This window comes from Prionailurus bengalensis, chromosome C2 (genome assembly GCF_016509475.1).
Source record: "Prionailurus bengalensis isolate Pbe53 chromosome C2, Fcat_Pben_1.1_paternal_pri, whole genome shotgun sequence".
Lineage (NCBI taxonomy): Eukaryota > Metazoa > Chordata > Mammalia > Carnivora > Felidae > Prionailurus > Prionailurus bengalensis.
Genome location: NC_057350.1, coordinates 82,397,231 through 82,410,456, shown reverse-complemented (window position 1 = coordinate 82,410,456; position 13,226 = coordinate 82,397,231). Strand labels below are relative to the sequence as shown.

At 39.0% G+C, this 13,226-nt stretch overlaps 1 protein-coding gene and 1 long non-coding RNA gene across 2 annotated transcripts in view; one reads left to right on the top strand and one right to left on the bottom strand.

Annotated features, from left to right (window-relative positions):
• LOC122491647 overlaps positions 1 to 8,494 on the top strand; it is a 50,109-nt gene extending 41,615 nt beyond the window's left edge. The window contains exon 3 of the long non-coding RNA XR_006299412.1: positions 6,298 to 8,494. This is a non-coding gene — a long non-coding RNA (uncharacterized LOC122491647). The remainder of the gene's footprint in view (positions 1 to 6,297) is intronic.
• LIPH (lipase H) overlaps positions 1 to 12,217 on the bottom strand; it is a 46,701-nt gene extending 34,484 nt beyond the window's left edge. The window contains exon 1 of the mRNA XM_043594687.1: positions 11,625 to 12,217. Coding sequence (XP_043450622.1) covers positions 11,625 to 11,673 — 49 coding nt within the window. The 5' untranslated portion in view covers positions 11,674 to 12,217. The remainder of the gene's footprint in view (positions 1 to 11,624) is intronic.
• Positions 12,218 to 13,226: the final 1,009 nt, after the last annotated feature.

Below are 13,226 nucleotides of genomic sequence, written 5' to 3'. Positions count from 1 at the left end.
GCCCCCGCCTCCCCCCGACCCCACTCACCCACCACTTGCTTCTCTCCCTCCCTCCCTCTCAGAATAAATAAACATGTTTAAAAAATGTGCGTGTATGTTCTGAAGGAGGGAACAGAGAAGGTGTGAAAGGGAACGTGTGTTAAACTTTCTTGTCTTTCTTGGTAGAAAATGAGGAGGTAGAATAGATACTCTGAGTAAATAGAACAGAAACTCTGTTTCTGTGGATACATCAATATGTAGAGTCTTAAATGTTTATTTTTAAATATTACTGCCTTTTCAAGAAGGGTTAATGGGTAATATAGTTCCTAAGTTTATTCATATCCATAAATGAATTCCTAGGCCTAAATGACGACCTGGCTTCGAACAGTATTCTTTCCCCCAGGATTTATTATTTATTCTACTTTCTTCTTATATTGAATTCCACTCTAGAGAACTTTGTCCCTTATATGCTACTTGCTTTTTTCCTACCACACGCCTGAAGCATTCTTTCTTTGTTCTGAAATAATTTCCCCTGCTCGTGTAGATGCTGCAAGATAACTGATCTGTTTATCCATTGTTGTATACCCTGTGCCAACAACAGAGTCTGGCTTAGAGTTGGCACCAATAAACGTCGCGTGAAGAAGCGAATATCAACCTGTTAACACATTATTCAGTCATTCAGAATGATCCATCTGAACGCTGCAAATAGTGTATGATGTCATGTTTATAACATAAATGGAGTATGAAGTGACACATGCATTATGACTGAAACTATGTAAAAAATATGTCTGCAGGTGATAGGCTCTGCAAAATAATCCGCAAACAAAAATGGGTTATGCATTCCATTTCTGATGTTCTCTGCTTAAAACTACCTAAGGCTGGGGCGCCTGGGTGGCGCAGTCGGTTAAGCGTCCGACTTCAGCCAGGTCACGATCTTGCGGTCCGTGAATTCGAGCCCCGCGTCGGGCTCTGGGCTGATGGCTCGGAGCCTGGAGCCTGTTTCCGATTCTGTGTCTCCCTCTCTCTCTGCCCCTCCCCCGTTCATGCTCTGTCTCTCTCTGTCCCAAAAATAAAATAAACATTAAAAAAAAAAAAAAACTACCTAAGGTTATTCATTATTTTCCCCTCAAGAATTAATAACATTTTAAAGGAAAATATTAAATTTCTCTTATTTGTGAATAGAAAATTTGTTAAATTGCTTTACCCTCATAAATATAGTTATTTTTATTTATATTTAATTTCTAGTTTATATTTCTAAAATAATTCAGAAAGCAAACCTCTTTTTGGTTATTGTGTTGTTTTGGTACAAAGTCAAGTTTACTCAGAAGTAGTATTAATAGAGCCTTTAACCAAGTAACCCAGAACATGTTAAACTGGTTTCTAAAGCTTAACCTCTTCTATGAGAGTTTATTGGAAGCTGGAAAAACATGGCCTTTTCTCTTCAGCTTATTTTGAAATTCAATTACTCTGAAGTGCCAGTTCCTGTTAACAATTGGAAAATAACAATCGGATGGGTGATATCTCCTATCCAATGAGGAATTCAGACTCCTATGGAGAGCAGCCAGAGATAAGAGTAGAGTAGGATAGGATGTCAAAGAAATCTGGATAGAACATCTTTAGAAATAACATATTTGTGCCTGAAGTATTTTGTTATGATCTAATGCATGGTCGCCCACGGGCCAAGTTGGCCGTGACCATTTATGTATTGTCTATGGCTGCTTTCCTGTTATAAGGAAAGGCAAAGCTGAGTGATTGTAAAAGTGACCAATGACTCACAAAGCTGAAAATATTTACCATCTGGCTCTTCATGGAAAAAGTTTGCCAACCTGGTCTAATGTCATAAACATAATACCCAAATCCGATTTGGAAGCACGGATTTTAGAGTCAGATCTAGACTTGAAGTCAACTCCATTGCCTCCTAGCAATGTGATCTCAGGTAATTAATTATCTAACCTCTCTGAGCCTCAGTTTCACATGTGTAAAATGACCATAGTAATGCCAATCTGTCAGGAAGTGCTCTGCTGAGCCATATTGAGCCTGAGGCAAAAGAGAAAAAACTATATATATACTTATCAAAATATCCTCCCAGATTTTGAATCAGTGGGAAAAGTTTGTAAAAGCTCTACAGTCAGTCAAAACACAGGACCATAGGGGTAGCTGAGTGGCTCAGTTGGTTAAGCGTCCAACTTTGGCTCAAGTCTTGATCTCAACATTCATGAGTTTGAGCCCTGCTTCAGGCTCTCTACTGTAAGCACAGAGCCCGCTGTGGATCCTCTGTCCCCCTCTCCCTCTGCCCCTCCCCAGCTCGTTCTTTCTCTCTGTCTCTCTCAAAATAAATAAGTAAACTTAAAACCATGATCATAGATATAGCCCTTTGTTATTCAGTCTGTTTATATATCATTGTTAACTCTCATAAACCAAACCACCTAGCAAGGAAAGGAACATGGCACAGGCCCAGGAATGGCTGGCTGATTGGAAATGACCTTTTCCATTATACAATAACACAGAGTTGTAAAACAGTCTATCTTTATTTAAAATTTTGATTTTTTTCATCATTGACTTATTTGCATGGATTTTCATCTCTCAAAGACATTACACTAAAATATCACTTATGCCAAAAAAGTATCACTTATCCAAATCATTTGTTATGCACTGTGAGAATGCATTATTAATGATATTCATATTATTATTTGCAGTAAAATATCACTTAAATATTAAAATAGCATTTGCACATTGGATTAAAATATCATGAAAGATAAAATTTTTATTGCTTTAAAATCATAAATATAATTTATCTTGATTATTGAGTTTAGGTGTCCCTTATCCCCTTAAATTTTGCACCTGGTGAGTGCCTCACTGACTTTACCCTGATCCTAGCCCTGCTGTCAGGATTGTTGTGAGAAATAGACATAATGTCTATGAAGTATCTAAAGCATTAGCTGCAGGGTGCCTTGGTGGGTCAGTCAGTTAAGCGTCCAACTGTTGATTTCTGTCAGGTCATGATCTCATGGTCATGAGATTGAGCTCTGTGTCAGGCTCCTAGCTGGGCCTGGAGCCTGCTTGGGATTCTCTCTCTCTCTCTCTCTCTCTCTCTCTCTCTCTGCCTCTCTCTGTCAATTAAAAAAAAAAGAAGAAGAAGAAGAAAGAAAGAAAGAAAAGAATTTAATTAATTAATTAATTAATAAGGCAAGCATTCACTGGTGCACAGTAAATGCTTAAAAATTAATAGTTGTTGGGGCGCCTGGGTGGCGCAGTCGGTTAAGCGTCCGACTTCAGCCAGGTCATGATCTCGCGGTCCGGGAGTTCGAGCCCCGCGTCAGGCTCTGGGCTGATGGCTCAGAGCCTGGAGCCTGTTTCCGATTCTGTGTCTCCCTCTCTCTCTGCCCCTCCCCCGTTCATGCTCTGTCTCTCTCTGTCCCAAAAATAAATAAACGTTGAAAAAAAAAAATTTTTTTTTAAAAAATTAATAGTTGTTGATGATGTGGAAGATGAGTTGGGTTAATAGTTGCAGGGGCCAAGGGCAGTCCACTCCAACATGGGCTACTTGGCATGAAGATTATTTTGAGTTAAAAAGCAATCAAAAAGCAGATTCAGGAAAACCTCTTTACCTCCCCCTCAACTGCCTAAAAAGAATTTAGATAGAGGACCTGTTCCAGAGAGATAGCTATCACCATAGATGACTACCTTATGTTATAAAGTAGGTACTGTAGACAGGGAGGAACCTAGTAAGACATCTTTGACCAAAATTCTTTCTACCCCATTGTTTCTGAGTGGCCCAGCAAACACGATGATCAAATATTTACTTTTTCATTTTCCTGTGAATTCATTTCTTCCTTTTGAGGTCCTAGACCCATACCTGCTTCTCCTCTGTTTAGAATGACATATATACCACATTTTGCCTGACTGTCCTTTGGAATTTCCATGTCTGTGTGGATTCTCCATAGGTACTAAATTAAGTTTGATATTCCTTTTTTTTTTTTTTTTAAGTTTATGTATTTATTTTGAGACAGAATATGAGTCAGGGAGAGGCAGAGAGAGAGAAACAGGGAGAATCCCAAGCAGGCTCCCTGAGGCCAGTGCTCAGAGTCCTAGATGGGGCTCCAACCCATGAAACCCTGAAATCATGACCTGAGCCAAAATCACAAGTTAGACACTTAATGGACTGAGTCACCCAAGCGCCCCTAAATCTGATTTTCTTTTGTCTCAGGTCATTTTGATTCTTGGTCTGGCTAGAAGCACCTTGAAGGGTACAGGAAATTCTTGCTCCCCTACATAGTACTGATCTTAAAGGGTTGTTGTGAAGGCTAAATAAAATAATATAAGTAAATTGCTTAGCGTGGGATTTGCTATAAAGCAAGTGCTCAGTAAGTACCAATTACTTTCCTTCCATCATTTTGGAAGGATTTTGGAAAAGGGAAGCATATTAGTAACAGTGCTCTACCTGGTCAGAGAATGTGGTTTAGTTCAGGCTCTGTCATTAACAAGACAAAACAAATAAATTATTTGGGCCATCCCCTTTCTCACACTGAGAGATTGGTTCCTCATTCCTTAGAGATTTAGCTAATCTCTTGCATTCCTTTTGGACACAAAATTCTAAGATCTGCAAACTAGCTGGTTTGAAAGGACATGAGGCTTCTATTTAGGAAAACAAATTTCCAGGGGAGTCTTACTGACCAAAGACAACCCAAATCTCAAAAAATTAATGTAGCAAGAAATTAAAATTTTCTTTTAATTTTATGTAAAAGATCTGAAAATAATCATACTTTACTCTTGGAATTAAAACGTTGACCAAGGGGCGCCTGGGTGGCGCAGTCGGTTAAGCGTCCGACTTCAGCCAGGTCACGATCTCGCGGTCCGTGAGTTCGAGCCCCGCGTCAGGCTCTGGGCTGATGGCTCGGAGCCTGGAGCCTGTTTCCGGTTCTGTGTCTCCCTCTCTCTCTGCCCCTCCCCCGTTCATTCTCTGTCTCTCTCTGTCCCAAAAATAAAATAAAAAACGTTGAAAAAAAAATTTTTTTTTAAATAATAAAAAAAAAATAAAACGTTGACCAAATGGATGTCTTGTCACCTTTATGTTAAGCAGGTTTTTTTGGCTTATTAAATATCCTTTAGTTAACATTCATAGTTCCATATTATGATAAGAAAAGATAGGTAGGATTCATTAGGCAGAGGGGGAAAAATTAGAACCTGAGGTCCCTGGGTGGGGAAAAACACATACTTTGGAACAATGCTGGGAGTATCTGACCACAGCAAACTCCCTCAGGCATAAGGTTCCTCTTAACAATGTAACAGACCCACCTACTCCCCCTCAGGTTCCGCTCTGGAATTTGACTAAAGACCTAACTAAAAATAAGTAGTAGATCATAAAACTTATGACCCACAGGAATGATATGGCCATAGAGCACCCTTCATACAACGGAATCGAACCAATCAGGATGGACAACCCAGCACCTAGAGCTATCAAGCCAATAAGGGTAGGACCTAAGAAGGAACAAGTGGGTAGAGATGGGAGGGCTGACCAGAACCTTATAAAACAAGGACCCTTGCCTATAGCTGTGGCCATTCCCTTTCGAATATCCTTTCTAATATTACATTCTAATAAACTTTTTCCTGCTGCTCATTTTGTGTCCTCCTCTTCCTTCTTCGAAGTGGCTATTCAATGAACCCCGGGTATTGAGGTAAAAAAATCCTGCAACAATATGCTACAATGAGGATGAATCTTGAAAACATTATAAGTGAAAGAAGCTAGTCACCAAAGGCCACAAATCATACTATTCCATTCCCATGAAATATCCAGAATAGGGAAATCTATAGAGACAGAAAGTAGATCAGTGGTTGCTAGGGGCTGGAGGATGAAGGGAGATGGGGACACAGGGGTGCAATAACTAAAGGGTATCAGGTTCCTTTTGGAGGTCATGAAAATGTTCTAAAATTGACTGGTGAGAGTTGCATATATCTGTGTATGTAGTAAAAATATTGAATTGTACACTTTAAATGGGTGAATTACATGTATGTGAATTATATCTCAATACAACTGTTTTAAGAAATGGTTCCTATAATTTCCAACTTTTCAGAGTGAAAAGATGAAAAGTCTTTTGGAGGTAACTGGGCAGAAGTTTCTCTTTTTGTGTCAATATCAAAACAAGCTTCATTTTCTTTCCCCGATGGACCTCCATTTTGTACCACTGGAGGTTAAATAAAACTCCCATTTCAGTCAGCCTTTCTGAGGAGGGTTTGTGGCTGTTCCTGTGCAAAATAAACTACTCTTATTCTCAGGCTTAGGAACTACTTATAGCTGTTATCCTGTTTTATCTTTGCCAGAGAAAACTGTACTGGATAGACAAACTGCCCTCTTGATTGGAAGGACATCTCCAACCTTTAACCACTGGCTGTATTTATTTAGGATACAAGAGACTAAACAGACATTTGTTTCCCTGGATTGACCTGTTTCATCTGAGTCCCAGTTGGAGACAAAAGTGTGATTCCCTCTGATTGATCACTGACAACCCCACTCCTTTTCTGATGAAGCTTCCAAGGGATACTTTTGCTTTATCTTCAAAAGGCCTACTGCCCTGGAGCATGCTGTTCTGGTGTCACACACAGTTTTCTAGCTTTTTAGTTTCTACCTGCTTTTGGGATGGATTTCATTTCCCACATTTCTGACTGGGGGAAAACTTCTACAAAAAGCAGAGGCTTAAAAAAAAAAAAAAAAAAAAAAAAGGCAGAGGCTCCTGACTCAGATCCAAAGAGTTGTCAGTGAAAAGAGAAGATGGAACTGTAGACAGAAATAACCCACTGGTGAAGCAATTGTACATGTGGGCAAGGGGAGAGAAAGTTCTGAGATTCTATGAGAATCAGTAAGCACAGGTAGGTTCCTATTAAGCCTCTCAATGTGGCTGGGTCAACTGATTAGAAAGAAAAGTATCAGTTTCTCTCAGATTTATGGTTGGGGAATTGTAGTCCAGTGACCAAACCCAAGTGATGGGCGTGAAATTCCACCTAATTTAATCTTGATGCATGGTATGTAGTCAGGAAGTGAAACAAGTGTGGCCCTGACTCACACTTCTTTTATTTCAAGTTTTGGGTTCCGGGGCTTGCTCAAGCAATCATTTCTCTTACCCCCCAGCATGACACAGATGTGCTAATACCTTCTTTAGAACTGAGGCCCACAGTCAGGCATACTGACTTGATGTTTCCTGAAAATATTTACTGAGACCAAGGTTAAGGGATACACTGTTGAGGATTCTGCATTCTGGGCAACGGGTACTCGTCAGTGTCTGGGACACAGCTCACCACATGTTAATTGGTGAAGCCAGCATATTTCCAGCAACCCACACTAGAGCACATTTTAATGCTTGCCTGAAAACAATGTTCTGAAGTAATTTCCAAAAGTCCCAGAAATGAAAATCCCTTTAGGCCAGAAACTGCCTTGGAGAGATCAGAATATGAGTTGGACTCCTATTTTTAACAGAAGTAGAAGGGAGGGAGGGGAGTAATATCTACCTACCATGAAATTCTATTACATTTTTTAAATCTGGAAATTAATACTCTCTCTCTATAGATAGATAGATAGATAGACAGATATAGAAATAGATATAGATATATAAAATAAATGAACTTTAATTAAAAACAAAAACACAAAAACCTGTTCTGAGCCAGATGGTGAAGTGTAGGGGCCAAGGGCAGGCTGCCTCCAAACAGGCCACGTTGGCATGAAGATTATCTTCAGGTACAAAACAATCAAAACCCAGCAGATTCTGAAAAAGCTCTTTACCTCTCCCCCTCAACGCCCTAGAAGGATTTAGATAGAAGACCTACTCCAGGAAGAGAGCTATCACCATAGATAACCCTTCTGTTATGAACTAGGTGTGGTAGATGGGGAGTAACCTAGCAAGGCCTCTTTGATCAAAGTTCTGTATGTCCTGGGTAGCTCAGTAGGTTAAGTGTGAAACTCTTGATTTTGGCTCGGGTCAGGATCTCACAATCTCACGGTTGTGAGATGGAGCTCTGCTTTCAGCTCCGAACTCGGGTATGAAACCTGCTAAAGATTCTTTTTTCCTCTCCCTCACACTCCCTCTCTAAAAAAAAAAAAAAAAAAAAAACAAAACAAAATAAAATAAAATAATAAAAATTCTCTGTGTCACATTGTTTCTGACTGGTCCTGCAAACATATTTACCAAACACTTAACTCTTTTTCATTTTCCTGTGAATTCATTCCTAGACCCCTACCTTCTCCTTAGCTGAGAATGATAGATATGCTTCATCTTGCCTGTCTTTGGAATTTCCATGTCTGTGTGGAATTTGATTTTCTCCTATTAATCTGTCTCATGTCGATCTGATTCTGAGACCTGCTAGAAGCACTTTGAAGGGGACAGGAAATTCTTGCTCCCCAACAGAAACATTCACAGTTGACTAGGGCCAAACCTGGTGGAGTATCTCTTGTTTGTTTGTTTGTTTGTTTGTTTTTTAAAAGTTTATTTATTTTTGAGAGAGAGAGAGAGACAGAACGTGAGCTGAGCTGGGGAGGGGCAGAGAGAAGGAGACACAGAATCTGAAGCAGCCTCCAGGGTCTGAGCTGTCAGCACAGAGCCTGACGTGGGGGCTTTCGAACTCACAAACTGTGAGGTCATGACCTGAGCCAGAGTTGGACGCTTAGCCGTCTGAGCCACCCACGCCCGTCTTGTTTATTTTTTACCCCAATAACTACAGGCAAGAAGTATATGGGCAAAATGCTCGCTTGGTTGGACATACCTGCTTCGAATCACCAGCATTTTTTAAGAATACAACTGAGAAAACAAAAGAGATACTAGATTTCCTCACTCTCTTCTCTTAATCATGTGCATAAATAGGCACATTCACACTCCACCCCCTTACTCACCTTTGTCTCCCTGTCAGAGAAGGAGTCTCTCTCTGTCTCTGTCTCTTTCTCTGTCTCTCTGTCTCTGTGTCTCTCTCTCTCTCACACACACACACCAAAAATGGAGTTATAAATTATCTGTAGAGGATTTCAAATCTGAGGAAATAATTCTCTGTTTTTTGGGCACTAAGCTATTTCCCCTAGGCAAATATCTACATAGTTTTATACAAATTTGCCATAAGCCAAAATATTGACAGAAGAGTAACTTTAAAATATATTTATGACAACAGCCTTATTTTAGAAAAATAGTTATCAACTTTTTTCCTTGCACCACCTGCAGCTGAAAAACCAGACGGTTTGTTAGAAGAAATGCAGATTTTAAGCTCTGGCCCCAGACCCAGCCCCAGACCCACCGAGTCTGGATCTCTGAGGGTGGTCTGCATTTTAAACAAATTCCCAGGCGATTCTGGTGCACACTAGAGCTTGCTAGCGATTGCTTTATTCGCTGGTAAAATTACGGCAAATATGCCTGCCATGATATCACAAAGGTTAGAGCAAAACAAAGATTTCCAAAAGTGAATGACCTACATTCTCTGCATTTCAGAATCACATCTTAATAGTTGTTGATTTTTGGACGGCAAGCTAAAGAAGGGGAAAAACAAAAAGTCGATGTATTTGTGATGAATAATTTCCACTATCAGGTGCCTATTATTCAAACCCTCTCTCCTGGAAGTTGCAAGTTCATGGTTTTGCAGATACTGAGAAATCTAAATTTAGTTTACAGCTATAATTATGTTTTTTCCTTCTAGCTACAGAAGTTTATTGTGCTGTGTCTCTCCTTCGATTCTGTCATTCAGCAGTAAGTCTTCTAGAATCATTTAAAAAAGACTTTGCTGATGCGATAATGTTAAGTAAAAAGGCAGATCACAAAAACATTAAGTTCCAACTTTATGTATAGAGATACATAATGCGAGATTGAAAGAAAGTACCCACAAACTATCATCAGGCTTTTGTGTCAGGGTTAGTTCCACTCTCCTAAAACTATCTCTAAATTTATGTTCATTTTCTAAATTTAAAAATTATTATAAACACACACTTCTTAAAAGGTTGACTTCTCGGTGAAAAATATCATCATTAGCATAATTTTAATTTACTATTAAATCAGCTTCCTAAGCACAAATTGAGAAAAATTTGTTTATAAGCCTGAAATCCTAATACAGCTCGTTTAATTTTTCCATTTCCCTCCTAAACTTTATCTACAGACATACATACATGATTTTAACATAGCTGTTATCTTTGTTGACTTATAAATGTGAATTGTTTTGTCTACTTGGCATTATTTTATAAACATGTTTGCACATTTCTGCATAGCTTCAGAATCTTAAAGGCTACATTTTTTAAAAAGTTGAAACTTTATCCATTACTGTGTGTAGAAACATTTCTGCTATATCTAGTTTCAAGTTATTATAAACAACATAGTTAGAATCATCTTCCTAGATGAGTTTTTTTCTTTTATTTTCTTATTTTTTTAACTTTTAAGTAATCTCTACATTCAGGGTAGGGCTTGCAGTCTCTCAACCCCGAGATCAAGAGTCACATGGTCTTCTGGCTGAGCCAGACAGGCGCCCCAAGTTTTTTTCCTTTCAAAAGCCATTTCTTTAGAATCAATTCTCAGCAATGGTTTTAGTAGTTCAAATGGCATAAACATTTTTACGGATACTGTATGTAACACATTTCCCTTCAAAAAACTGTACCAATTTTTTACCATAAACTATGTGAAAAAGAACTGGATTCCTAAGAAGGCTGAGAAGTGTTGAGTTTCTTTTTAAAAAGTATTTCACTTCAGGGAGTCCTGGGGGTTTCAGTCAGGTGAGCTTCCCGCTCTTGATTTCGGCTCAGGTCATGATCCCAGGGTCGTGAAGCCTGCTTGGGATTCTCAATCTCTTTCTCTCTCTCTCTCTCTCTCTCTCTCTCTCTCTCTCTCGATTCTCAATCTCTCTCTCTCTCTGTCTCTCTCTCTCTGTCTCTCTCTCTCTCTCTCTCTCCCTCTGCTCTGCAGCTCTCTCCCCCTCATGCTCTCTCTCTCAAAAATTAATTAATTAATTAATTAAAATAAAAATAAAACAGCATTCCACTTTATTTTTGTTATCTTGCTGTGTAAATTACTGTTTTATTTATTTAGTAATCTCTACACTAAACGTGGGGCTCAAACTCATGACCCAGAGATCAAGAGTTGCATGCCCTTCCAACTGAGCCAGCCAGGTGCCCCTGTACATCACTGTTTTAATTTGTATTCATTATCATTAATAAGTTTTAAGTTATCAATATGCTAGACACAATTCCAAGGGGTTTACATAATAAAACTATGTTTTCCTAAAAGATAATTTAAATAAACCCTCAGTGTATGAAAGCTTATAAAAACCTATCCTCTATGTATTAGATATTATAACAAAACAAAACTTAAAATTTCTACAACATAAATGATTTTATTTCATAGAGGTGGAAAGGCACAGACAACTTAACTATGAAAGAAAATAACCTTTAGATTTCCCAACGCATTTATTTTTCATACATCAGAAGAAGTTAATTCAAAGGAATAATAATTTCTTTCATTACTGAAAAAAAAAATTTCAGGATTAGAAAGTTCACTTAATCCGTATCTTCTTTCCTTCACAATGACTAAGTAAGATTCAAAAAGTCCACTGAAGGGAGTGGGCTGATAAAATGCAAAGTGACAATATAAAATAATATTTTTTAAATAATTAAGTAAACCATTCACTAAATGACCTACCTGTTTTCACCAAGCAGATCAAACCGAAGAAGAAGGATAATCTCAGCATATGGAAACTGGAGAGAGTGTGTGTCACATTCACAAGAATAATTTCCTTTGCAGAGCCTTGGAGTTTCCACTGAGGGCTTTGCTCAGAGGGAGCTCAGATAACTAACTACACCAGAGGTGTGGTGACAACAGGAAGTTCCCGAGGGACTGCAGGCGGGTCCCAACCCTTTCAGGATATTTGACTCCTCCTCTTTTCAGTGGAAGGTCGAGTACTTTCCACCTTACACAATTTTATGCACATCTTTTTTTTTTAATTTTATGCATATCTTAATATTATAATGTGTATTTGTAGAATGACGAGTTCAAAATAGTTTCATTCTTTGTGGGCGGTTTATTAGTGGCTTGGCTTGGTATGTTGAAATCAAGTGTGATCTGAGATATTTGCCTCCCTGTTCTTGTGAATGAAACAAATCAATGAGTATCCTGTTGGTCTGTGTCCACAAAACTACTTTTTATGTTAATTCACACACGCATTCCTCATCAGGCAGTCTTTATATTTTGTTAAGAATATTTCATTAAGTCCATTCATATACCTGTATATGTCCAGATACGCTTCAGATTAAAGGAACATTTTTATGGCATTATACATATTTTTATTTCTTCCTATCCAGAGCCTATCTCTCCCTCACCCTTGCCTCCTACTTTCTAAAGGAAAATTAAATGCAAAAGCTTTAAATAGAGAGTTCTGCCAGAATCCATCCACTTCAGTGTTGGAAGTAACTGAACTTGTGTTCTCCTGGCTATGAGGTAATTTAATTACCTTTCTGGTGGAAGGACTTGTAGCAGTCACTCAGGCTTATGGGGGGGGGGGATGGGAGCAGGGGAGGAGGGCAGTGGTCTGATGAGCTGAAACATGCGTTTATAAAGAAAGACACAAACAATTTAAAGAATACATTGTGGGGCGCCTGGGTGGCTCAGTCGGTTAAACATCCGACTTCGGCGCAGGTCATGATCTCGCGGTCCGTGGGTTCAAGCCCCGTGTTGGGCTCTGTGCTGACAGCTCAGAGCCTGGAGCCTGTTTCAGATTCTGTGTCTCCCTCTTTCTCTGACCCTCCCCTGTTCATGCTCTTTCTCTGTCTCAAAAATAAATAAATGTTGGGGCGCCTGGGTGGCGCAGTCGGTTAAGCGTCCGACTTCAGCCAGGTCACGATCTCGCGGTCCGTGAGTTCGAGCCCCGCGTCGGGCTCTGGGCTGATGGCTCAGAGCCTGGAGCCTGTTTCTGATTCTGTGTCTCCCTCTCTCTCTGACCCTCCCCCGTTCATGCTCTGTCTCTCTCTGTCCCAAAAATAAATAAATGTTGAAAAAAAAATAAAAAAATAAAAAAATAAAAAAATAAAATAAATAAATAAATAAATAAATAAATAAATGTTAAAAAAAAAATAAAAAAAATAAAAAAGAATACATTGTTATCCAGGGCATCAGGCAAAAGCCACTAGTCATTTAGCATTGTCTACCTGAAATACACATTTATGAAGCAAAGTTATCTCTCATAGAAGTTTATCGGTTTTCTGTGTCTGCATTCCATTCGAATAGCAGGGGATTCCTTGCAGGAAG